This window comes from Cetorhinus maximus, chromosome 1, assembly GCF_964194155.1.
Source record: "Cetorhinus maximus chromosome 1, sCetMax3.hap1.1, whole genome shotgun sequence".
In the NCBI taxonomy this organism is placed as follows: Eukaryota; Metazoa; Chordata; class Chondrichthyes; order Lamniformes; family Cetorhinidae; genus Cetorhinus; species Cetorhinus maximus.
In genome coordinates, this window is record NC_135879.1 from 220,356,794 (window position 1) to 220,383,948 (window position 27,155).

At 41.7% G+C, this 27,155-nt stretch overlaps 1 protein-coding gene across 16 annotated transcripts in view; it reads left to right on the top strand.

The window, feature by feature from the left end:
- Nucleotides 1-27,155, top strand: part of ctbp1 (C-terminal binding protein 1) — a 414,171-nt gene that overhangs the window by 212,793 nt on the left and 174,223 nt on the right. For 14 of the 16 annotated variants that reach the window (XR_013578151.1, XM_078553464.1, XM_078553510.1 and 11 more), the window contains one exon: nt 18,425-18,483. The exons of the other annotated variants lie outside the window; for them this stretch is intronic. Coding sequence is in view for 12 of the 14 variants with exons in the window: in XM_078553464.1 (XP_078409590.1) it covers nt 18,425-18,483 (59 nt within the window). In the remaining 2 variants the exon portion in view is untranslated. Of the gene's footprint in view, nt 1-18,424; nt 18,484-27,155 lie in introns of those variants that run through there. 16 annotated transcript variants of the gene reach the window in all.

Below are 27,155 nucleotides of genomic sequence, written 5' to 3' on the forward strand. Positions count from 1 at the left end.
GGAAGGGACCTATTAGGTCCATTGAACCTCTGTGACACCACGGCACTTTTTTCACCTACTGTTGATTCCATGAATATGTGTTTTAATCAGCATAGCAAACAACTTATGCAGAACATCCTTTTGCAACTCCAGGCCAGTGGACTGTAGGTCCAATCACAATCATTGGGCTGGGTTGTCACACTGGAGGGTTTCCCAAGTTTGTGTGGAAAATTGCAGTTGATGCCTTAGACAGAGCCTCCTTTCTGTAAATGACTGGGTTTCCCAGATGAGAGAGATTTACTCCAGTGGGAATCTGACCGTTGAAAGTCCAGGCCCTCTGTACTTCAAATGGCAGGGTGGTGCTGTGGGAATTTTGCTCGGAAACCAAAGTGAACTGGCAAAGCGCGTGGTGTAGGGCACCAAGATTGAAAAGAGTGAAAGAGACGACGATGAGAATCATCAGGAAGTCATGATCAGATTACACATGGACGGAGAAGGGAACGAGAGAAATGAGGCTTCTGAGTAAATTGGAATGAGAAAGAATGCCCCCTGCTGTCTCAATCCATCAGGAATCTCATAAGACCCTCCACAGAATGAGTCTCAAAAAAAGGTAAACTATTGCTGATCTTTAACCATTATCAGTTAGCCCAAACTGTAGATGGGTACAGGCCTTCCAACATCTCAATCTCCTGCAGCATTAGGCGAGTAAATTGCCAGGATTTGTATTGCCGCCTCATTCTGCTGACCCCCTCCTGCAGCCCTCGTTTCTGAGATTGCACACACCTCTTACCCACGTGACAAAGAAGGTTCTTAAGTTCTTCTCAGTCACGGACTGTTTAATTTAACAACTATTTGACAATTCTCATGTTTCTCTTCTGGAATTTGCAAATAAATAGCTTGGCTTCAGTGGTGTATGCACGCATTTCAGGAAACTTTGTCCATTTCTTTGAAGCCTTACATGTATGTGTGTCCCTACAGACCCTTTACTGCACAGGATAATACCCTTGGATGCGAATACAATTTGAAGGTAAATATAGATCCACTGTCCTATATACAGTGTCTATGCACAAAAAACACATGATCAGCAGCTTGCACCCATTATACATTACCTTGTTGACCTTGTGGACCCATAACGCATTAGAATAAAGCCCTCAGAATTAGGGAGGTGACATTCATTACCTGTAGCACTTCCTTTCATTCAGTCCTTAAGCTGTAATGATCTATCTCTCACCACCCACTTCCTCTATTTCATCCCATTTCCTTCCTGTGCCAGATTTCAATTAGAAAACGTTTGTCACCTTCTCTCAGAAGTCTGAGGCCCTGTACTTCCTGATTCCCTTTGGATCCATGCAGCTTGTTTGGCTTTGAGAGGTCAGGCTTTAACTCGTACGGCTGCAGCTTTCAGTGCTTCCTGCTTCCTCCGCCATACATTTTTCAGGGCTGTTGACATACAGTGTGTAACCAATTGTTGATTGGACTTGCGCAATCTTGGTTGACTCTAAGTTTGCTGCTGTGTTCCATTTTGGAGTCATTGGACAGGTAGAAGTCCCAGTAAACTGCAGCTGTGGCAGTGGATGGCAGTGCAGCAAATTTCGGAGCCAAAGTAAAATTCAGGAAGCATTTTCCCTCCAACTGATTAAATATATTGATCATCTGGTGCATAAAACACTTCCCGTGTACCTGCTGAAGGTTGTGTCCCACTCTATCTAGGTGGTCTATTTGTGGCGTGTGAAGTGAAAGTGGCAAGGCCTTTCCTGGGCCATAATAGCTCTGGGACTTTTTGTATGCCTGAAAACTGGAAAGATTAGAGAAATATCACTTGAACTGTTTGAAGGGTCTAAATATAAATTGGGATAGCCGAAATGGTTAGTCAGAGTTAGTACATGTACCGCACGACTGTTCCATGGTGCAGTAGCTGTGGATTTTCATTGCCGTGTCTCTCTGATTGTGATTTTCCTGTCAATGAAGTAATAGGTGGGACAGGGGATGGGGGGCGGTGCACAGTGGAATTGCAGGCTGATGAGTGACCAAGTGAAAAGGCCCAGCCCATAGATCAGAAAGTCCACTGTCCGTCTGGTAAAATCCAGACAGAATGCAAGTTTGGCAGTCGATGGGCTGCAACGTGATCAAATTCATCATCAGTAGGGATTTGGAAACATGGTGGGTGGGTGGGGGGGTGTGGTGAAAGGTTATCATTGAATGGCTGAGCAGGTTCGAAGGGCCAAGAGTAATTGTTACAAATATGTTTTGTTTTATTCGTTTACAGGGATGTGGGCGTTGTTGGCTAGGCCAGCGTTTATTGCCCTAGCCTAATTGCTCTTGAACTGAGGTGGTTTGCTAGGTCAGACCAGGTCAGGACAGCAGATTTCCTTCCTTAAAGGGCATTAGTGAACCAGATGGATTTTTCAGACAATCGACAATGGTTTCATCATTAGACATTTCATTCCAGATTTTTATTGAATTCAAAATCCCACCATCAACCGTGGCAGGTCCCCGGAGTATTACCCTGGGTCTCTGGATGACTAGTCTAGTGACAATACTACAATGCCACCTCCTCCCCTACATTAAGTAGTTTACCAAATAAAGGACAATCTAAATCTTCTAAATGAAAGGCTATTAGTTGTATAAAATTTGGGAATGTACAAAGGTGTTGACTGCAGAACAGAAAGTAAAAAGAAAACTTCTCGTGCAGAGGTTGGGAAGAGGCAGTGAGTGGACTCCATGCACTGTTACTGTTCCTAACTTACATTACTGGGATTCAGTAACTCAGTGGCCCAAAACTTCTGATCTCCAGATGGTCGTACTTGTGGGTCGTACAGATGGGAGGTATGGCCCAAAATGTGCTGGAGGTCCCCTTGGAAATCCCCACACACTGACTACATGGGAATAGCTCGGAAAGCTTGGACTCCTGATGGGCAGTTCCCCTGTGTGTGGAATCCTCCAAAACTTAGTTGGAGACTTCAGATGGTTCCGACTCACTTACCTGAAAATTACCCAGGAAATGTTAGAAGTATTAAAACCAGTCTTAACCCCTGGGTAACTATACAAGTGCCATAAAAAGGAGGCGTGTCTTGTCTTCCCCTGCCCCCTCCCATGACGATCCTGCAGTATAAAGAAGGGCTCCCAGAATAGGTATACTCGGTATTTCTGAAGAGGCCTGGTTTGGAAGCCTGGCCAGAAATGAGGAGCCCCAGCTTAGTGCAGACGAATAGTAGTGGCGATTTGACGGTGATTACGACTCTTCGGAAGATTTGGCCCAGTGTAATTTGTTTATATATTTACACATGATGTCCAAGTTAGAAGTAGGGAGGAGGCAGTTTAAAAGTTTTTAAAAATGGTTAGGCAAAATGTAGTAACAAATATAGTATTTGCAGTAGAAATGCAAGTGAAGCGGGCACTCAATAGAATGCACACCTCCGCCACACTGTTAAAACAACATTATTACAATGACACAACTCTTCCTTGGGGCTTTTCCCTGTCTGGTCTGGTTGAAGCTCTGTAACTATATAGCTGAAAAACGAAGTCTTTATATTTAAAGCTTCCATCTCACTGAGCAATCCAGACCAATCCACATCCAGCAACCTGCTCTGAAAACCCTGCTCACATTTTGACAGCTGAAAAATTGCAACAAAGCAGCTGAGACACTCCATAACATTCTAAATAAAATAATCCACAACATTCTTGAAAGAAAGTTGATCAGCCCTATCTCCCAATGTTAACTTTAAAAATAAGTTCCAGTATCCAGATCTGCATCTTTGCCAAAAACGAATCAGTTTTTCCTTGGGCCATGCCCTATCTGTGTGCCAAGGTATGCTGAAATCTGTCCATTAGTTTTTGCGATCTGTTTGTAAACATAACAAGTGTGAAGTACTGTGCGTAGGATGGAAAAATGGGTGATGCAGGCACTCCTGTGCTGAAATAGCTAAGAATGAAGTTCTCTAGGAGTCATTGCAGACTCTTTTTTTTTTTTGCACGTGTTTTACCAATACCAGTAATCAAACCTTGCAGCTAATGGTATTGAGCTGTACATCCAAAATTGTAGATAACAAGTTATTGAAAGCCCTCATTCAAGTTGTATGTTACTCTTTAGCTAACGCATAGAGACTGCACCTATGCCCTGTACAATTTTGGATCCTTATCTCAGGGAAATAAATTCTTGCCTTGGAGTGGGCACAATGAAGGTTCACTACATTATTTTAGGTGATGAAGGGGCTGAGGAGAGATTGAGCAGTATGCACCTGTATTCTTTGAAGTTTAAATGAATGAAGTGTGATGTCATTGAAACATACATATTTCTTAGAGGGCTTGATGTGGTAGATGTTGAGAGACTGTTTCCCTTGGCTGGAGAGTCTAGACCCAGGAGTCGTAGTCTCAATCTCAGGAATATTTAAGAATAACCTCCTCTTTCATCCTCTTATAGGGAAATAACAACAGGAGTATGCTGTTTATCCCCTTGAGCCTGTTCAATCATTCATTGAGTTTATGGCTGATTTTTGGAATTCTCTTACCCAAAGGACTGTGAATTCTCAGTCAATGAGTACATTCAAGACTCAGATCGATAGATCGAGGTGCAAAGAGACGGGACAGGAGTTGTAGTAGAAGTTATGCCATGATCTTGTTGATTGGTGGAGCAGGCTCAAGAAGTCTATGACCTATTCCTGCCTTATTTCTTAGGCTCTTGTTGGCCAGAAATGTACACGGGATACGAGGGACTCATTTGAGCATTGGTGGCAGGGTAGAGGAGAGATGCAAGGTTGATCCGTCGTGTAAAAGGTTTTAATTATGAGAAGGAAACTTGGGCTTTACAGCCCCAAATAGGCATCTACGATGCTCAGATTGGGGGATAACACTTCGCTGGATGGATGTGTTAAGATAGGCCAGATAGGTTTGCTCCTATAATCATGTAAAGCCCCATACTTGAGTGACATAGGTGTTGTATGGAGCAATTGTATGTACCAAACATAATTGTTTGGACATGGCACTTGTGGAAGATTTGGATTGTGATGGCTGATCTGACAGTTATAACCTACACCCCTCATAACCTCCTCTCCCTCATACAAGAACATATGTACAAGAGCAAGCCATTTATCTCCTCGAGCTTGTCCAGTCATTCATTGAAACCCTGGCTTATCTGTGACCCAATTTTGTTTTGCCCCATATTCCGTGATGCCTTTGGTCAACAAATACCTCATTAAACTCAGTTGTAAAATTAACAAGTAACTTAGCATGAACTGCAGCTTGTGGAAAGAGAGTTCCAAACTTCCACCACCCCTTTGCATGTTAATAAGCTTCCAAATTTCACTCTGGAATGGCCTGGCCCCCTCATCCTGGATTCCCCAACCAGCAGAGATCGTTTCTCCCATATCAGTTCCCCTAAATATCTTGAAATGTTCAATCAAATCACCCTTTAACCTTCTAAATTTTCTGAATCTATGCTGCTTGCTGATGATTCTCAAGTTTACTCCTGATAATCAATTATATTATTTTACATTGATTGGGTGTAAGCCTAATAAGTCTGTATTTGCCTGTTGAGTCTGCCGCTATTCTTTTGATTATTGTTTTCACATTAGCCTCTTTCCAGACCACTGGTATCTCCCTATTATTCATTCACTGCCACAATGATTACCAATGCCTCATGATCTCCTTCCTAGCCCCTCTATGACAATATTAATCCCAGAATACAACCTTTTGGTGATTTTTAGATGTTTGAACTTATTTAACAGGTCTCAGCCTTGTATATGGTGGTCATTGATTATACTTAGGATGCATTTATTTGAAGACAGTATGTTGCTCTCCTTTTAATACCTGCATTTGTTTGGTTTCTTTGCATTATTGGGTTATTTGTTCTTCTAATCACCACCTTTTTAACATGTTTCGGCATTGTTTTGTGATTATTCATTGATTCCCTTTCCGACTGCCGGATTTGTACAGGACATTTTCCCCCTCATTTGTAATTGGCGAATCCGTTTAGGGTCGTGTTTGGTTACTGGGAACTGGTTAGTTTTGAGCGTGTGCTTATTCAGCACACTCAGCAGTGGGTATTGGAAAGTTGAGACTGAGGTTGAAACTGAGCCGTCCAAATTGATTTGTTTTGGTTGTTTCATCAAATTTCGTCCTATTAAAGCTTTATAGCCAACTCCTTCTCTTTGGTATTTCTGACTCCCAAATCCTGTTAAATGTTACAGTTTTGTGGCTGACCTAGAGGCACTACGACTATTTTTTAAAAACATTTTCTGAGCCATTAACAAATACCTGATCAAGATGCACATTTCCTCGTGTGGCTTCCTTGACACACTGGGTCAAGAAGCATTCATGTACTACATCTATCAACTCTGACTTAAAACCACTTGGGGTTTTCCTGTTCATATTAGCTTGATTGAAGTTTCTCATTAACTTTTCTGTTTTCACATAACCACCTTATCTCTACACAGAGAAAATTAAATTCTTTCATATTGACCAGATGGCCCATTACATACTGCTTGTGTTAGCTTGGATATCCCTTTTAGAAAAGTCATCACCTGTTTGGTCTTTGGGATCAAAATATAGTGTAGCTAAACTTTTCAGGATTTTGTTTTGTACTGTCAGTATTTCTAATTTTCTTATGAGCAGTATTTATTCCATGACCACCTTTGATGATATTTAAATAACTAAATGTTTTGGGAGTCTAGCCTAATGGGGATGGTGCAATTTCATTCTTCTAGATGTCTGCTTTTCCAATAGTTTGGTTGACTTATCCAATGTGAAGGAATAGGTTAGGCTTGATTAAGTAAAAATGCTGCAATTTGTATAAGCTTGCTCCCCCAACCCCTGTGCCACAACACATCTCTGACCCAAGAGGGTTGGAAGGAAGGACTGTTCTCAGTTCTATGCCAGTGATGCTCGAACTTGTTAGTGGTCTGGTAATCTGATGTGTAATATACCTTTAAAAAGAATGTTATAATAGAACATCACATGATCTTATTGTCCGATAGCAGAGCAGTGTGGGCTACCTTAGCAGTCTGTAGTTAGTGTAGAGTAAGAGTCTGTAATGTAGAAGCAGGGTTTTAGTTGTAAGTACACAAGTGTAGCTGCTGAGTTCCTTCGTAAATAAATAGAATACATTCTACATAAGAACCGTCCACTGATCTGCTACGTCTGTGGTACCAACTCGGTCATCCCGAAACAAGCATGCAACCCGGATCCATTAGTCCAACTAAACTAGTGACGAGGATCCAACAAGTGGCGAGAGTTGACACACACTCAGATTTTTCCTTCCGTTTCCCTCGGAGGAAAGCTTCTTTCCTCTGTTTCATGCCTCCTTTGACGCAGCTGAGATCAGGGACATACAGCTTCACAAAGTAGCAACAAAACAATTGCTTGAAACATGGACTTTTTATGACACTTGAGTTGCAGACATTTTACTGTTTTTTGCTAGTGGTGTGATTTCCCCCCTCCCCCCCCACCCAACCCCCATCTCTAATATGGGGATTTCTTTCTGTTTGAATTAATGTTCCAAATGACATTCAAGATTTTCCAACCCCTATTCAATTGAGTTTCACAAGTCCTTGAACTGCACTTTAGATGGGGGCATTTCATAGCCAAAATATTTCTTCATCTGGGGGAAGAAAGGCCAGTGACTTCAGTGACGAGCCCTGCTGATCTTTGAAGGTAGACGTGAATGGTGGACTAAATGTACCCAAGGTCTTCAACTGAAACTATTCTGTTTTTCTAAAATAAATGCACAAAGTGCTGGAAATATTCAGCAGATCAGGCAGTGTCTGTGGAGGGTTAATGTGCATCCTCCTTGTGTTTTGAATTGATTTTTTTTTTCTCAGCATCCGTGTTATTTTGCCTTTTTAATTATCGCCAGGATTTTCTGGTCGTCGGGTGGGCTCGGCGGGGGAGTGGCTGCGAATCGGACCGCCATCCGTGATCAGGCCACGACTGACCAATTAACGGCCAGCTAGCATGAATCGCGTGCTGCAGCACTCAGCGCTGCCTGTTGGAGGGGAGGGGGGGGTAGTTGTTGGGGGAGGAGGGCGAGCATGGAACTTCACGCATGCGTCAGGGAGAGCTGAAGCTTTTTGAAAATAAAGAATTTTAAAATGTTAATAACATGTCCCCTGATGTGACTCTGTCTCCTTGTTTAAGGAAGGATGTAAATGCATTTTTAAAATTCATTTCATGTGGGCATCGCTGGTCAGGCCAACATTTATTGCCCTTCCCAAACTGCCCTTCTTCAGAGGGCATTTATGGGTCAGCCGCATTGCTGTGGGTCTGGAGTCACAAGTAGGCCAGACCAGGTAAAATGACAGTAGATTTCCTTCTCTAAAGTGAACCAGACGGGTTTTTACAACAATTGATAATGGTTTCATGGTCATCATCAGACTTTTAATTCCAGATTTTTATTGAATTCAAATTTCACCATCTGCCATGGTGGGATTTGAACCCAGAGCATTACCCTGGGTCTCTGGATTACTAGTCCAGCTTACTACGCCATTGCCTCCCTGTGCAAAGGAGGTTTACTAGATTGATACCTGGATAAAGTGGGCTGTCTTATGAGGAAAGGTTGGGCAGACTGGGCTTGTTTCCACTGGAGTTTAGAAGAGTGAGGGGTGATTTGGACAAGATCCTGAACGGTATTGACAAGGTGGATGTGGAAAGGCTGTTTCCCCTTGTGGGTGAGTCCAGAACTAGAGGGGGGGTGCTGTTTTAAAATTAGGGGTCACCCTTTTAGGACAGAGATGAGAAGAAATTTTTTCTGTGAGGGTTGTGAGACTTTGGAATTCTCTGCTTCAGAAGGGGTCATTGAATATCCTTAAGGCAGAGGTAGATAGATTCTTGTTAGGCAAGGGAATCAAAGGTTATCAGGGTTAGATGGGAATGTGGATCTTATTGAATGGCGGAGCAGGCTCGAGGGGCCAAATGGTCTACCTCTGTTCCTATTTCTTATTTTCTTTTGTTCTTATGACCCAGAAAAAGGATGGGTGAGGCACTGCAAAATTAACTGCAAAAGGTTAAGTGCATTAATGGCTTCTGTACTTCACAGTTGGTTTCAGGGCAGCACTGGCAGGTTAGAATGACATATGCAGGAGATTCAATTGCGGAAAATATTAGAAACCAACTCTCAAGCTCCTGCAAGCAACACTGGGAAATCTAGTAATTTTGTTTTTTTTATTTAGTATCATAGTCAAGGTTTGCTGTTTCAAAAAAGTTGAAGCCCACAAGGAGAGTTCTGCTACTTAGAGTATTGTGGCCATAATATTTCTTTATAATTATCCCTGACAGTGGAAGATGATACGCAACTCGGGAATTCAGGCAGTACAAGTATTCCTGTAATGTTCATTGCTCTCGAGGAATCCTCTCTGAACCCCATGGAAATTTGTCTTTATTTCAGATGACTGAGTTGGTTGTTTCCATTTCAAAGCAGATTTTGACTTCCAGAAGGGATGACTTTAGCATAATTTGTGTGTTTTTTCCTGATAGGTTTTTCAAAATTGGGTATATCTTTCTTTTTGATTAGAATTTAAATGTTTTTATTTGGTAGCCTCTATATTTGCAAAGCTGTGAACTTTTCCTTATTCCAAATATCCTTCCCTTTGTCCTCCTCCTCCTTTGTTATTTACTGCAGCCATATTGAAAATGGGTTGTCCACATTGGGAATGACTTCAATTTACAGTTGCAAATAGAAAAATTAGGCTCATGTATTTCATTGAGGTTTGAAAGTTGGGAGTTTTTTTCATTGCAAATGTTGGTTCTTACTACGCTGACCTGTGAAAAGAAAGATTGCTTCATGAAAGGGATAATGGACTCTTTTTTTAGAAAAAGAATTTAGGTTTGTTTTTCCAATTTCCATAAAGCAAAAGTACTTTGGGGCAGGGAATGTTTTCTGCTAGCAAATGAAATACTTCCACATTTTAAGCTCTCCTTGTCAGCATTGATCCATTTTGAGATCAAAAGCAGCCCAGCCAGCAGTAGAATGATGTTCCCTCTACTTGACCCCAGCCTCTGCAGATTACCCTTGCTGCAGCAGTTTGATATTTGTATTTCCCACACTAATGATGCTTACCTCTGAGCAAGGTTGCCAATTAAGGAGCTTTCTGTTATGCTGTGGGTCCGTGACCAATACAAAGTAGGTTAAAACCACCCAGAGTTATTCCATACAGGTAGAACCCTTATGGTCAGGCAAGACTCTTTGCTGGATTAGCTGTTTCCTGTTAGGATATTCACATTGGGATGTACTACACCCCGGTAGTAGGAGCATAGCTTTGTTTTATGTAAATTTGATCCTTGCTCCCAAAAAATTAAAAGGGCTGTGTATGAGTAAGACATCACTTTACATTTATAAATGTGTTAGAAAATAAAACGCTTGGTGATTAAAATCTAGCACTGTTCTAACATGATGTACATATACTGAAGGTAAATTCAGTGACCCTGCTCTAAGGGCTGGAAATGAGGAAGGAATCTATGCGGTATTAGAGCAAGAATGAATAATTTTAAAAAAGGTTACTGGACCAATGATTTAGAGACCCAGGCTGATGCCCTGGGGACATGGGTTCAAATCTCACTGTGACAGCTGGTGGAATTTGAATTCCATTAATAAATCTGAAATATAAAGCTAATCTTAGTAATGGAGGCCATAAAATGGTCATCGATTGTTGTAGGGGCCCATTTGGTTTGCTGATGTCCTTTGGGGAGGGGGGGCTGCTGTCCTTACCTGGTCTGGCCTACATGTGGCCCCGGACCCAGGGCAACGTGGTTGACATATAACTACCCTCTGAAATGGCCTAGCAAGGTCAGTTCAAGGACAATTAGGGATGTGCAACAAATGATGGCCTTGCCAGCTATGCCTACATCCCATGACAGAATTAAAAAAAAGATAAACAGTTTGTATTATCTAGTATTAGTCCAAATACTCAGCAAAATGGAGCTGATCACAAAAGGATTTCACTAACATGCGATGCCATGGCATACAAGCCTAGTGCTGGAAAATGGGATTAGAATAGTTAGGTGCTTGTTTGACTGGCACAGACTTGATGGGCCGAAGGGCCTTTTTCTGTGCTGTCGACCTCTATGACTATGACTATCAGTTGGAGAATCACTGCCTCTTCCCTGACCTGCACGTTCCTGGTGCAGCTTCCAGCCAGGAGTGTGAAAATCGGTGACTTTATCGTATACTCTCCCACCACCTTTTGTTTTTGCCGTGCTGCCCCTGCCAAAAATAAATTGCAGTCCTGGTTTTTGAGTTATAAGACCTTTGTTTCACCTTCAGTTTGCTTAAACTATTGCTTTAAATCCAGGATTAATCGAAGGTCAACGCATTTTTTTTTCTGGAGGTGCCATATTGAGATTTTCTCTAGGGCTACTTTTTGAGTTTTGGGGACGGTTTTTTGTTTTGTTTTCGAGGGCTCCTTTTTCACATGGCTATAGAGAAAGAGCCTGGGTGTAAGCCTATAGAAAAAGTTTAACAGAAGGAATGAGATTCAATGTTGTAATCTAATCAAGAATTTCAGCTGTAAGCCAAATGAGCTTCATTGACAACTTAGATGAGTGTTTCCTCACTGTGCAGGATAAATAACATCCTTTCAATTCAATTCTGGTTTGTGACAGCTTATTAGGATTTTCAGTTCAAACTATCAAGCTACTGAGCAGAATTTAATCAAACAGAGCTGCAAGATAATCCTCTATCACCCCTCTCAGCCCCACACTGGGGTTAGAGGGAGACACATATATACAGCCCAGGTTGCTACCCACCAGTGCCAGCCACTCCAAAGATGCAAACCCAACCCAGTTGAAGCCAGGCCCAGGCGGGTGATTGTGTCGTGGTATTGTCGCTGGACTAGTAACCCAGAGACACGGGGTAATGCTCTGGGGACCCAGGTTCAATTCCTGCCACAGCAGATGGTGGAATTTGAATTCAATGAAAATCTGGAATTAAAAGTCTAATGATAACCACAAAACCATTGATGACTGTTGTAAAAACCCATCTGGTTCACTAATATCCTTTAGGGAAGGAAATCCATCTGGCCTACATGTGACTCCAGACCCACAGCAATGTGGTTGGCTTTTAAATACCCTCTGAACAAGGGCAATTAGGCAAAAAATAAATAATAATAAATGCTGGCCTGGCCAGCGATCCCCACATCCCATGAATGAATAAAAAAAACAGTTTTTGGCGGATCCCCTACGGCCTGGAGTTGGGGCTTATCAAGCCTCCACCAGCACGGGAACAAGTGCAGGACAGAGAGAGTGCAGAGCCTGTGGTGGCCCCGGCAGTTGGTACCTGTTTGGGCCAAAGTCAAGATCTGCTCCTCCAGAACCAGTCTCCAGTTCCCTGTCAGCTGTATCTACCATCCAATGCGCAAGGATTTCTATGCCAAACGTGTTGAGGCCATGCCCCTGCCTACCTGACCGCTGTTAATATCCTGGAGCTGGTTGGCAACGCGGCCCAGGACAAGAAGATGATGATGCATCATCATTTCCCCCCCCTCCCCCACCAGCTCCAGCTTCCCACCTGCATCAACGAGGAGCTCAACAAGCTGCATAGAGGACTCGGCTTATCCCAGGGCAGGGTCCTGCCCAACACCCAGGTCAAAGGAACAGATCAGAAAAAAGAGCAGGAGTGAGGGGACTTGATTGGAGGAGCTGGTGCAGCAATGTGGGAGAGACAGAATCTGAGATTGGAGGAGCAGCTCTTCACAAATGTTGTCTCCCGGACTCGCAGCTTCTCCATTCAAAATACACGGGTGACCTTCCTTGAATTTTTCCCCCCTGTCATTGAGTTTTCGGGGGCTGTTTGTGAGGTTTCCAGGGTGAATTCGCCTGTGGCCGCCGTGTATTTCGAACCCTGGTTTTAATCGTGAAAAAAAAGTTTAGGAGTGTATGATGGAAACATCCAGTTAAATAGCCACATGAATCATTCACTCAAGGGCCCTCCATGGAAAGCAGGTTTAAATTTACACACAGCACCTGTATGTAAATACAACACGGTGAACAACACAGCACTGAAATTAAGAGCGAGTTTTGTTATGAGCAGTGGGAATGCTGAAGACTAGATTAGGTACATGCTTTCATTTTGAATAGATCTGTACTTTTGTTCTGTGTAGCGAAATGGATTTTTCTGTTGGAATCCAGAAAAAAAAGCCTTTTTGGCACAAGAGCAAACATCACATCCGTTGCCCCTTGATTATTTTAAAAAAAGCTTTCCGAAGTGTATAATTTATGGTGAAGTATGTAGCAACTAATGATTTGATTCCTCAGCATTATGTAAGGAATGGACAACCCAAGTTGTTTTGATTGCTGGTGGATGTTACGAGAATTCAGTCAAGTTATTCTAAGGCGTTGTAAAAAAAAAAAACTGGTTCTGTACTTGCAAAGAATATGGGCTGGATTTTGGCTACTGAGGCAGGTCACTGGAGTCGGTAAATTTCCTGACTTGCTGGACCCATCTTGGTAAAACGTACCCCGAATTGCACGATTTTCACTCGGTGAACGGGCGAGGTGCAGTTTAGAGTTGTGACCTGTCAACCCCAGCAGCAGATCCATAGCCCCCTCCATAGCCACTCGTCCCCCCCCGTTATTCATATTTGGCAAATCCCTGGAGCTATGTGAGATGAAAAATAAACTTGTAACAATCTAGTTCAGTTCTCACTGTTACACATTTGATATGGGGGGGGAGGAGGGGAAACCCCCACACATGAAATATATTCAAAGTGTTTTAACCTCAAGTGGGCAATCTCCGATAAAAAGCAACATACTTCCATTCAGGTCCCACATCAAAGACAGCTAATCCTTTAGTAGAGTCTTTTAAACTGTCAACAAGCTGTGAACTCCGAATCCCTTGCTGAGACAATTGTAACTTTTTGAAATTCAGCCAAACATTCATAATGACATAATAGCCCTTGGGGGACTGTCGTCAAAGCTCTGTTGAAATTGTATGACCGGATGCTAATGTTTTTTCTAGCCCGCACCTATCAATCAAAGCATTTGAGCAGAGGGTTTCTTTTTAACTCTCACTTGACTACAGCCTGTGTTTTTTTAAACTTTGAAGAATGTAGCATTTAAAAAGAAAAACCTTCAGATCATGACAGCTATCCACCTTTCATGAACATTTACTTCTATTCTGTCAAATTGTGATGCCCACACTGCAGGTTAAGGCCGGTGGAACAACCAAAATGGGGTCTGTTTGAACTTGGCATTAGGTTCGTATTGCCTTGCTGAGTTTGGGCTTCCCTCTTGTGTGAATCACACCCCGCCCCTTTTCCCCCTGTCGGCAAAAATTAGATCTATTGGCAATGGGGCGGGACTTCCACATCTGGGTCACACCTGCCGTTTTTAAAGGTCAGTAAAAATCCGGCCCTTATCTCCTGCTGTACAAGGCAGTTTCAAAGAAGCTTTTTCTCTAGCACGTTGGCTGGCTTACAGTAAAGGCAGTCATTTATTGCTTGGAAGGTGCAAGACTGGGTGGGAAAGAGAACACTGGGACCTTGCAGTACAAATACATCAATCATTAAAAGTTGTGCCACAGTTGACAAGATGATTAAAAAAAAAAGCAAGCCAAGCACTGTGCTTTATTTTTTGACAGGCATAATTGAAAAGAGAGCGAGTTATGCTAAACCTGTATTGAACCATTGGAGAGTATCATATGCAGTTCTGATTGCCATATTAGAAAAACGGATATAGAGACATGGTGAAGGGTTGCAGAGAGGATTTTACAAGAGTGATACCAGAAATACGTGGGTATAAATATCAGGAAATAATTGACAGACTGTGTCTCTTTTTTAATTTTCTCTTGAAAAAAGGCTGAGGGGGGGACCTAACAGAGGTCTTCAAGATTTCGATAGAGTAGTTACAGAGAGTTTGTTTGTTTGTTTGTTTGTTTGTTTGTTTGTTTGTTTCTTATTGGGAGGAGCATAACTAGAGGCCATCAATATAAGATAGTCACCAAGAAATCCGATTGGGAATTCAGAAGCAACTTCTTTACAAGAAACTCCTTTACCCTAAGAGTGATAAAGAATGTGGAATTCACTACCACAGGGAGTGGTTGAAGCAAATCCTATTTAAGGGGGAAACTAGACAAGCCTATGAAGGAAAACTGAATAGGTGGTTACTGCTTAGATGAGAAAAGATGGCAGGAGGCTTGAGTGGAGCATAAACAGCAGTATGGGCTGGTTGGGCCAAAAATGTTTCTATGTATCTGGCTTATTGTATTTGAAAATATGGAAGAAATGGGTCGAAAATACTGTCCAGGGAAGCAGACTTGGGGCCCTATAATGAATGTTGGTATTTAATGTGTGTCTCACATCTAGGTGTTAAACGAGCACATATTTTTATTACATAAAAAAAATTCCATATTTTTTACATGAGTGGAAGAAACCACTGTGTGTGAGACACACACACGTGCACACACGCACACACACACCGCTCCCCCCCATTCTTGTGGCATTGTATAGAGAAAAGCAAGACTGAGTATGGTCTTCAGGTGAAAAGAGAACACTGAGATAATTCAGTCTCCATTTTAACCATGTGCTCTATTATTTTTGTATTATTATAAATTCTTATGTCCATGTTTACAGTGACTTGTGTAATTATCCCCTCCTGCCAGTAACAGGAAGTGCACTCAAACATAAGGGCCCAGAAATAGCTGGAAAAATAATGGCAAGTTCTTGGCTCCTGCCATTATTTGTGCATTTAATTTTTAACAAAAATGGCTTGTAATGAGGAAGAAATATATTGTGACTTACGAATAGTTACAAATTGCTGAATGATTCGTGCTGCTCTGCTGTTTACCTCGATATATATATTGCTGCATACATTTTAGGGCTGGTATTTCTTCACATAAGGGTGATTTATGATCCTGACATGAAAGTCAACTTTGGTGGCTTAGAGGGAACAATTGAAACCATGGCGTCTCCTGCAGCTAGAGGGTTTTAATGTTAAAAAAAAATGTTTTCTTCTCTCCTCCTCATTCCTCTCTGCTCCTCATCCCTTTCCTCCTCCTTCCTCTCCCTTTCTCCGTTTTCCCCTCTCCCTCCCCTTATTTTTCGTTTCGTTATTTGACTCTAATTCACCCAATTTCTTTCTCTGTCATTCATTTTTCTTCTTTCTCTATCCTTAAGCTTAATTGGGTCCTACAATCTACCTCCTTACCCAATGTTCAGGAGGCCCCAGATGCTCCATTGACCTTTTATATACTCGCACTGACATAAAAATAAAGTGACCTGAAGGGTGAGAGGGTAAAATATTGAATTCACGGCATTGCTGTGAGATGGCCTGCTGCAGCAAATTCTGGACCATTACTTTAGATATGCAAGATCTATCTGATGTATTGGCAAGAACAAACTAGGTCATCTGGTACGCGAGTTACAGGTTGACAAGTCTGCAGCTGAAGGGTGGCAGAGTATTTTGTGAATAAGAAGTTATTCATTCAGTTGATGTTGAAATGAGATTAATTGCCTGGTCCTTGCATGAGGATTTGTATCCTCAAATGAATGAGTGTTTTTAAAACCTACAATGCAATCATGACGTTTGAGTGAAATCCACTCCAGGGGCAGAATTTTGCCGTCGGCGAGCAGGGGGCGGGGCCTGCTCGCTGACACGTAAAATGACACGGGATGATGTCGGGCGGAACCCCCCCACGTCATTCTGCCCCATTTAAATTTTCATGAAGGTGAGGGCACAGCCAAATCAGCTGTGCACCTGCCAACCTGTCAATGGCCAATTGAGGCCATTGACAGGATCATTGAAACAATTAAAGGACCTGCCCATCCAACCTTAAGGCTGGTGGGCAGGCCAGGAGCCCCAGTGGCAAATAGAAAAACGATGAAACCTCATCCACCGGCGGGATGAGGTTTCATATAGGGATTTAAACAGTTTAATAAAGTTTTAGTGTAATTTATGAACATGTCCCATCTCATGTGACAATGTCACATGAGGGGGAGATGTTAAGGATTTTTTTTCTTTTTTTAATGTTTTTATAAGTGTCAGTGATCTCCTTGAGGCAGCACTTAGCCTCAGGGAGATGTGTGCTCTTTCGTGCACATGTGCGAAAGAGCGCACTCTCTCACTTTTGGGGAATTCCACCCCACCTGCACAGGAAGCGCATAGCACTTCCCGCTGGATGTCACGCTGGGCGGGCCTTAATTGGTCCTCCCACGTAAAATGGCTGCGGGTCCCATTTCTCCGGCGGGGATTGGCTCCCCGCCCGCCGGAGATTGGGTCGGGCCTGCCCGCCCGGTAGGCAGAAAATTCTGCCCCAGGAGTTTGTTTGTGGAGTTTGAATTGTTTTTAGTCCTCCTTTCTCCTAGATGTTACTTCAATATATACAAGACAAAGGCTTGAAGATTTACTTTCAAAATAATACTTCAGCATTGTATTTTTGGAGCAGCAATGCAAACCAAACTCTGTATATCCAATTAAACACCTTACCATAGGCTTTAGACAGATATACCTGTTGCAAACATAATTTGTATTAGTAGTTAAAGTCGTTACTGTGGGAAGGGCACAGAGCCAAACAGCTATTTCTTTTCTTGTTGCCAGAGCAAATGTCTATAATATAATAGGAGGTCTGTAAATTGGTTGTATATTTTATTCAATTTCCCACCTATAGCAACATCGCTTTTGTCCAACTGATGCTTTTTCAAAGGAAGATTCAGTAATTTGACCAAAGTATAATCTGTTTTAGTATTGAAGTGAAAAAGCACAATTTTAAAGTGAAGTATTAATCAAATCAAAACTTGCGAAGACTTCTACAATTTGCAATTTACAATTCTACAATTTGGGCATTGAGTAAGGACTAAGAATGCACATTGGTTTTGGCCATCAAGTCTGAGCAGTTATATTCAATATTGCACCTAGAACGGAGAGGAACTCTTAAAATAACTCCTCTCTAAGTCATTAACATTGAGCCTTCCAAAAAAAAGTACCTCTTCCAGCAGGCAGGCAAGGATCCTGTTTGGTCTTTATTTACATTTTTGTACTGAAATATTATACATAATTGGGGAGATTTAGCCTACTTTAACTCCTTTTCGGGTGTGACCAATCATCCCTGGGCCTCTGTGAAATAAGGATAGCTAAGCTCTGAAAAAGTTGTGAAGACATATTCAAATATTCATCTAATTGTGCCTCCAGAAATAATGTTAACAGCAGTATGCATTGGGTCATTTCAATTCCTATTAACAGTGTGAATTATGAATTATTATTGTTAACTATAATACAATAATTACTATTAACCGCCACTACGAATAGGAATATTAGAATTCACATTCTACTCCACTCTACCCTCTCCAGACCATTATACTCCAGCTCAGTATTAAGTCACTGTGCTGAGAGATGAGATTAATCAGGCGCATACTCATTCTGTTCTAAAGATGATTTAAATGCACAATGTGGGTTTAGCATATTTTGTTTTGCATACTGTGAACATAGCTGTTGTTAGCAATTGTTTTTATTCTTGCTTTGAAATTAGAGTGAAGATGATGGATATGCATCGAGAAACAAAGTGGAGCAGCGGCCTGGAGAGTTTAAGTATGTCATATGAGCTAACACCTCTCTTTTACTTCGTGTGAAAGCTACTGTGGTGTATGTTAATCTCTTGGTTTGTATATGAGTGAAAATCAATGCTGGATGAATTCTGAGATGTTTTGTTTCTGTGGGGATTTTTCTGTTGCTGACTTGTGGGTGTAACAAGATCTGGAAAATGTGCATTAACGCAGAATTTAAATTCAGTTTTATGTCATTTACTGTTGGTGCCAAATAGTTGAAATGCAAATCTGATAAAATAAATGACTAATGAAACAGAATTCTGAGAAAGATAGTATCCTACAGCAGATCAAAAGTTCAAATTTGAAATATACTGGATCCTTCACTCTATTTATACCTTCCAAGCTTGAAGATTAATTAGCTGTGCAGGTAGTTCTTTTACAGGCATAAAATATTTTCGATAATCAGCTTTTGTATTTATTCTAAACAGTTCATTTTCCAAGTTAATTCCTTTGATTATACGTTGCTATTGATTTGGGGTTTAATAATGAAAATAGTATAAATAGGAAAAATATTGCACTGTATAATGATGGTAATGAGTTCATGGTGGTCACCAAAGGAGTTCTTTGGGCTAGGCAGGACTTCATTTGGTTTTGTGCTCTTGTCCTGATCTTAATAAAACTTACATGTGGTTAACTTACTTCACATTTCATAAAATCAAGTGAATGCATTACCAAATAAGATATATTTGACACAGGTCTTGACATAGAATCTTGTTTTATCAAGTCCCAAATGATGATACGATGTCCAAATGAAAGGTACAACGATAATCTGTTTTAATGTCCAACAACATTCCAAAGCCCCGGATAGGAAAACCAAGAAGAAAACAAATGAATCATGCGATGAAGACAGAAAATGCTAGAAATACTCAACGCGAGTGTTGTGGGACTAGCCACAAAGGCATATATAATTTTGCAGCACTGTGTGCAATTTTGAGATTGATGAATTTATTAATAGTTTTAGGGCTGCAATGCATATAGTGGTATTCGCCAGGGCTTGGTAATAGGCCCATCACTTTCCTTGATGTATATTTAATGAGTTAGGCTTGGGTGTACAGGGCAGAGTTTCAAAATTTGCAGATGACACTGAACTTGGAAGCATTGTGAACTGTGAGGGGCATAGTGATCGACCTCAAGAGGACATATGGAAGGCTAAATTTAATGCAGAGAATTGCAAAGGGCTACATTTTGGTTGGAAGAACGGGGAAAGGCAATACAAACTAAAGGGTACAATTCTAAAGTGGGCACGAGAACAGGGAGACCTGGGGGTATACGTACACAAGTTCTAGAAGGTGGCAGGGCAGGTTGAGAAAGTGGTTAAAAAGCATATGGGCTTTAAAAATAGAGACATAGAGTACTAAAGCAAGGAAGTTATGATGAACCTTTATAAAACACCAGCTCTGCCTCTACTGGAGTATTGTGTCCAGGTCTGGGAACCACATTCTATGAAGGACGTGAAGGCTTTAGAGAGGGTGCAGAAAAGATTCATGAGAATAGTCCCAGGGATAAAGAACTTCAGTCACGTGGACAGATTGGTGAAGCTGGATGTGGCCTCATCAATACCCTGTACAGCTGTAACAAAATGTCCCTACTTTTATATGCGATTCCCCTTGCAATAAATGCCAACATTCCATTTTCCTTCCGAATCACTTTTGCATTGTTATACGAGCTTTTTATGATTCATATAGGGCATCCAGATTCCTCTGTACCATAGAGTTCTGCAATCTCTCTTTTAAATAATATACTGCTTTTCTATTCTTCCTGCCACATTTTCCCACATTATACTCCATCTGCCAAATTTTTGCCCACTCGCCTAACTTATCTTATCCCTTTGCAAGCTCCTTATGTCCTCTTTCCAATCTACTCTTCTACCTATCTTCATGTCATTAGTAAATTTAGCAACTATACTTTTGGTCCCTTCATCCAAGTAATTGATATAGATTGTGAACAGTTGAGGCCCCAGTACTGATCCCTGTGGCACACCACCAGTTATAGCTTGCCAACCTGAAAATGAACCGTTTATTCCTACTCTTTGCTACTTGTTAGCTAATATGTTACACTATGAGCTCTTATTTTGTGTAGTAACTTTTGATGCAGCACGTTATCAAATGCCTTTTGGAAATCTGAGGATACCACATCCTCAGGTTCCCCTTTATCCATAGAGATAAAAGCCAAAAACTGCGGACGCTGGAAATCCAAAACAAAAATAGAAACAGAAATACCTGGAAAGACTCAGCAGGTCTGGCAGCATCGGCGGAGATGAGGACTCGAAACGTCAGCTGTGCTCTTCTCCGCCGATGCTGCCAGACCTGCTGAGTTTTTCCAGGTATTTCTGTTCCCCTTTATCCACCTTGCTTGTTACTTCCTCAATTAGGTAAGCGCAATTTCCCCTTTCACAAATGACTCTGCATTAAGATTATCTAAGTGTCTTTAATAAATTCTAACATTTTCCCTATGACAAATGTTAAACTAACTGGCCTGTAGTTTCCTGCTTTCCCTCTCCCTCTTATCTTGAATAGAGTAGTTACATTTGCTATTTTATAACCTGGGACCTTTCCAGAATCTAGGGAATTTTAGAAAATTACAGCCAATGTCTATAGCTCTGCAGCCACTAAGACCCTAGGATGCAGGCCATCAGGTCCGGGAGCTTGTTGGCCTTCAGTTCTAATAATTTTCTCAGTACCCCTTCCTTGGTGATTCTAATTGTTTTAAGTTCTTACCTCTCTTTCATCTCTTGATTTATAATTATTTCTGGGATGTTATTTGTGACTTCTACAGTGAAGGCAGACACCAGATATCAGTTCAAGTTTCTGCCATTTCCTTATTTCTCATTATTAATTCCCCATTCTCACTCTCTAGAGGACCAATACTCTCTTTAATTACTCTATTCCTTTTTAAATACTTGTAGAAACTCTTACTATCTGTTTTTTATTTTTCTATCTAGCTTTCTCTCTCACTCTAATTTCTCCCTCCCTATTTTTTTATTCATTCTTTGCTGGTTTTAAAATTCTGATCTACCCTTAATCTTCGCAGAATTGTATACTTTTTCTTTCAATTTGATACAATCTTTAACTTCCTTAGTTAGCCACGGATGATGCATTGTTCCCCCAAAGTCTTTGTTTCTCACTGGAACGTATCTTTGCTGAGTGTTATAAAATATCTTCCTAAATGTCTGCCACTGCATCTCTCCTAACTTATTTATTCCTTAACCTGATCTCCCAGTTCACTTTAGCCAACTGTGTCTTCATACCCTTGTAATTGCCTTTATTTAATTTTAAAACACTAGTCTTAGACTCTCACTTTTCACCATCAAACTGATGGCAAAATTCAATCATGTTCTGATCTACCTAGAGGCCCAATCATTATGTGGTCATTGATTAATCCTCCACATTAGCAGGTCTAGAATAGCCTGCTCTCTGGTTGGCTGTAGACTGTGCTGCTCTAAGAAATTGTCCCAAAAACAGAACTCATCTTCCAGGCTACCATTGCCAATCAAATTCGTCCAATCTAATATATAACACCCATGATTATTGCAGTACCTTTCTTGCATGCCCCCATTGTTTCTTCTTGTATACTCTGTCCTACAGTGCAGCTACTATTCGAGGGCCTATAAACTACTCCCACAAAAGTGACCTTTACTATTCTCATCTCTACCCAAACTGATTCTACATGTTTATGTTTAGAACAAAGGTTATCTCTCACTAATGTCATCCCTAATTAACAGAGCTACCCCACTACCTTTTCCTAACTCCCTGTCTTTCCAAAACATCAAGTACATTTGAACATTTAGGTCATAGCCTTGTCTCCCTGCAGCCACGTCTCTGTAATGGCAATCACGTTATACATATTTATTTCTACTTGAACTATCAATTCATCTGTTTTATTACAAATTATAAATGCATTCAGATATGTCAGCCTTTAGTTCTGTCTTTTTAGTACTTTTTCCAACTTTGGCCTTATCTATTAGCACAATCTTTAAGTTTGTACGCTCTGCCCTTCCTGCCATACTCTGATTATCATTATTTTTATTGCTGACTTGTTCTATTGCCTTAGCCTTTCCCTTTAATCGACCACATCATCCCTCAAGTGATCCAAACCCCCCCCCCACCCAAACTATTTAGTTTAAAGACCTCTCACTAGTCATACGACTTGCCAGAGCACTGGGAATGGTTAAGATCTGGGAATGCACTGCCCGAGAATATAGTGGAGGCTGATTCAATCATGGCCTTGAATAGAGAATTGGATAATTATCTATTAAAACAAAATCAAGGCTATGGAAAGAAGGGTGAGTGGGACTACCTGAACAGCCTTTGCAGAGGGCTTGCATGGACACAACAGACTGAATGGCCTCCTGTGCTGCAGCCATTCTATGATTCAGTAGGGTGTTATGAGATTAGGGCTCATGGGATTGGGATAATATATTAGGATGAATTGTGGATTGTTTCCTGTCCATTAACCAGAGTAGGAATAGATGGGTAATTTTCAGCATGTCAGGATGTAACTACTGAAGTGCTGCAAGGATCATGCTTGGGCCCCAGCTATTGACAATATAAGCCAATGACCTTTAGGTGAACGGACTGAGTCTACTGTATCCGTGTTGGCAGGCATTACAAAGTTAGGTGGGCAAGTAAACTGTGAAGAGGAGGGGCAAAGAGGCTGCAAAGGGAAATAGACAGGTTAGGTGGACAGTGAGGTGGCAGATTGAGTATAGTGGGAAAGTGTGGAATTATCCACTTTGCAAGGAAAAATGGGAAAGCAGAATTATTTGAAAAGATGGGGGACCAGTAAATATTGGTACATCGGGAGATTTGGGTCTCCTTGATTACAAATCGCAGAAAGTTAACATGGAGGTACAGCAAGCAACTTTTTTTTTCTCTCTTCACTCTCATTTAACATTTTTGTGCTTCTGCCCTCTCCCTCCCCACTCTTTTTGTCCCACCATTGACAGCCCTGCCTTGAACTGTGTAGGCCCCAAACTCTGCATTTCTATCTCCAAACATGTTCCCTGATGCACCAGCCACTTCTTTTTTTCAAAACTGTCATTAAAACACACATCCTTGAGCAAGCTTTCGGTTCCTCCAATTAGTGGCTGGAATTGTATGTTCTCCTGGGAGTGGGATGGCAGGTAAGGCGGGGGTTCAGGGGGGCTCATAAGATGGGGTACGATGGCAGCGGCGCTTTGCCTTTAGCCCACCCGCCCCATTAGTATTCTTCCCCACGGAAGGGGAGGCGTGGAGTGACTCACTTCCCTGGCCTCCTCCCGCTGCCACTGAGATTTTACTGCAGCAGGGGCAGCCGATGCAAAGTGTCCGGGCCCCTGTAAAAGTTGGCGAGCCTCATGGCCAGGCCAGGCTTGGGGGGTGGGGTGGGGCGGGGGGTGGGGGGTGGGGGGGTGGCCTTCAGTTCGGCAACCTGTGTCCACTGGGGCCTCTCCTCATGCACCACCCACCCCCCAGCCACCACCACCATTTTCTCCCGCCAGCCAGCTGATCTTGGCTCCTCCATCCTCCTTGTTGGTGCCAGCCAGCCCAGCATCAATAAGAACCCAGACTTAGTTTCGTTTGGGCTCCCTGGCTGCTGTTCTCCAGGGGACTGAATGCAGTCCCAGCAGTGGTCGCTGCTCCTAGTGGGGCAAGAGAGCTGCTGGCCATTTGATTGCTCGCTGCCTGCCGCCACCCCCACCCCAAGTAAAATTCAGTCCAGTATCTCCCCTCTTGGTTTAACATCTCTTTGGTTGTTTCTGCTTCTGCGATGCACATTGAGCCTATTCTTTTTAATGAATCACAGGTGCTATATAAATGAAGTTATTTCTAGTCATCTAGTAGTCCCATAAGATAGCTGTGTAAACCATTGTAACAGTTGCAACCTTTTTGTCTGATCGACTAACCCATCTGAAGCACGTGCTTCCTAATGCTGCACTGCAGTGTTGAAGCTCAGTAATGCACTTGAAAACTGGTATGGTGCTTGAATCTGCAGCCATCTGACCTAGAGCCAGGAATGCACCCAACCATGCCAAGCTGACGTAGCATGATGCAGGAGTATCCATCAAGGGAAGATGCATGGGTGGAAGAGGCAGAGAGGCTATTGAGAACTTTGGAAGGGTAGCCTGCAGATCTTTTCAAATGTCTAAAACTTGCCCCTTAGTAACCAAGAAAACATACATGCGTTACGTTGTAGTAACTGCCTGACCTCGCTGCTCCAGAAACCCAGCCACAAGCTTCTGATCAGTAAAAATGGTCTTTTAAGTTATTAGTAAACCTGATTGTAATTTAATACAGCATTGCATTTTGGGATGGTTCTATATTACTGGTGAAAAGCCACATTCTGAGCTTGTGCGTGGGGCACTGGGGACAGAGAAGTGTCTCTTCAGTCACTTTTTTAGAAATTTGAAGACTCTGCTAATTTATACAAGTAAATTCGAAAAGCATTAGAAATTCATGTTTTCATGTTAATAAGAATGCTCTATTTTGCCTTGGTGATACAATTCATGGGTTTGCATACCCTCTTTTTTAACAATTTGTACATGTCTGTCATTGCTAAAATGCAGTGTCTAGTTAAAAGCAAATTTAAGGGTGCACTGTTTTGATATATTGGATTACGAAAGAATACTTGGTGATGGTGTTCAGTTAAACTGTAGCTGTCATACGTTAGCAGGAAGAGGTTCAGCTTGTAGTTCGATGTAGATACTATAACATCATACCATCCCTATAATATTACTTTGATGGATTCAGATTTCCTATTAGTCAGGCCATCTGCTCATAGTGTTCTGCATTTCGCAAATGTCAGCGTTAATGTTATTGATTATTCTTCTCCCATCTTCACTCATTTTAATGGCATAATCTCAGTATTTCATTTTTAAAACCATGACCTCAGATTAGAGAGCTGTTTACACATGGCTTTTTATTAATAATCTTGCCACAGTACTTTGTTCAAGGAGTGAATAAAAATTGCAGCTTTGAATAGCGTGCCTGAACACTTAACCGCTACGAGGCTTTCATAACAAACAATTGTCACAACTAGATATCAGGGTAGATTTGAGTGCTCCCTGTCCCATGGAAATCTTGTAGCTAAGCAGTTAAAATCCGCGTGGTGGTTTGCCTGGATCCTGCTGTTAATTTTAGTGACCATTTTGTACATTTGGGCAAGTTGCTCACCCAAAGCCTATGATGTCCTTCATTAAATCTGCAGCATGGGGCCCTTTTTGATGTCAGCAGGCTCTGACTGCAATTTAAGCTCCGAGTGAAGGCTTGTCGGAAGTGGGATTGGAAGCTGAAGAGGCCAGTCAGCTGGTATCTACTTCACTTGTTGCAGTGCTCGTCTGGGATGGGAAATTTAGGCCTGCCTTGCCCAGGGCTTCTCTTTCTCCTTCCATAGAGCCAGGTGGCTGCAGATTGCTGTGCCCACGCTACCCGAATGTCGGCTACCTCTTTCTGTCCAACTATTTGGAGCAGGAACACACCTGACGCCGTGTTAATGAGGTTAAAATGGGTGCAGCCTCATTCTGCCATAAGTGTGAAATTCAGTCACCGATGCAGTTGCCCAGCAGAAAGCTGCTGCACATTAAAATTCACTCGTGTTTCTCTTGTTTTGAGAGAATTTTGAGGATTACTGCCTTAGCCGCCATGTACGCTCACACTGCCAACAAGATTATAAGGTATTAATGTTAAAAGACGCTGACTGCCAAACTAAACTGTTATGATGCTGAATTGAAGCTAAGACAGCAAGAATGTTTTTCCTTCAATTTAAGTGATGGGGGCATAAAACTTGCATTTTTCAGATTAAGTTTAGTGAGGGAAAAAACACATAATGGAGCAGCTACTGGTAGACTTGCAACAGCTGGAGACTACTGCTTATCTGGTAAAGTTATCACCTGAATGCAGTTTTGGCAACAACTGCTTTCTGTTTGCTCAAGAAAAAAATGTACTTCTGGAGTGACAAACTAACTTAACAGGGTTTCAGTTTTCAAGGATTTAAACAATGAATAGTATTAGATATGCTTATAATGGAATAACTTATAAACCTTGAATGCAGTGCATGGCAATGCTTTGTGTGCGTGACATTTAAAATATTTGAAGTAAATGGGTATGTTTTTGTTAAGTTTTTTTTAATCTAAAAGCAGACATTGACTGTTGTGACTATTTGTGTTAGCCGTGTACAAAATGTTCTATTTCTAGTCATGTTGTTTATACATATTTCAAGCTTCTCAAATTGTTCTGTACAAAGAAGAGGTTGTGTGGGTGGGTGTTTTTCATTGGAATATTTGACTCCAATTTTCCATTTAGGTATATTTTGTTATCATCCTGCATTCATTGGATGGCAATGCTGAAAAACACACGTTGTTTGGAAGCCACCTGTGGGGAATGAACATAAACAATGTTCACATTTCTCTAGGTACTTAATACGTTTGATGTATTGAAGCTGTTATTCACAGCCATCTTTGAAAGAGATTAATCGCTATAATGTGTGTAACAGAATTAAATTGGGCCTTATGATGTGATGTTAAACTGAAGCTCTGTCTGTTCTCTCACGTGGACATAAAAGATCCCATGGCACTACTCAAACAGCAGGAGCGCTATCCCCCATTGTTCTGGCCGATTGTTAGTCAACATCAGTAAAAACAGACTATCTAGTCGTGATCACAATGTTGGCTGTGGGAGC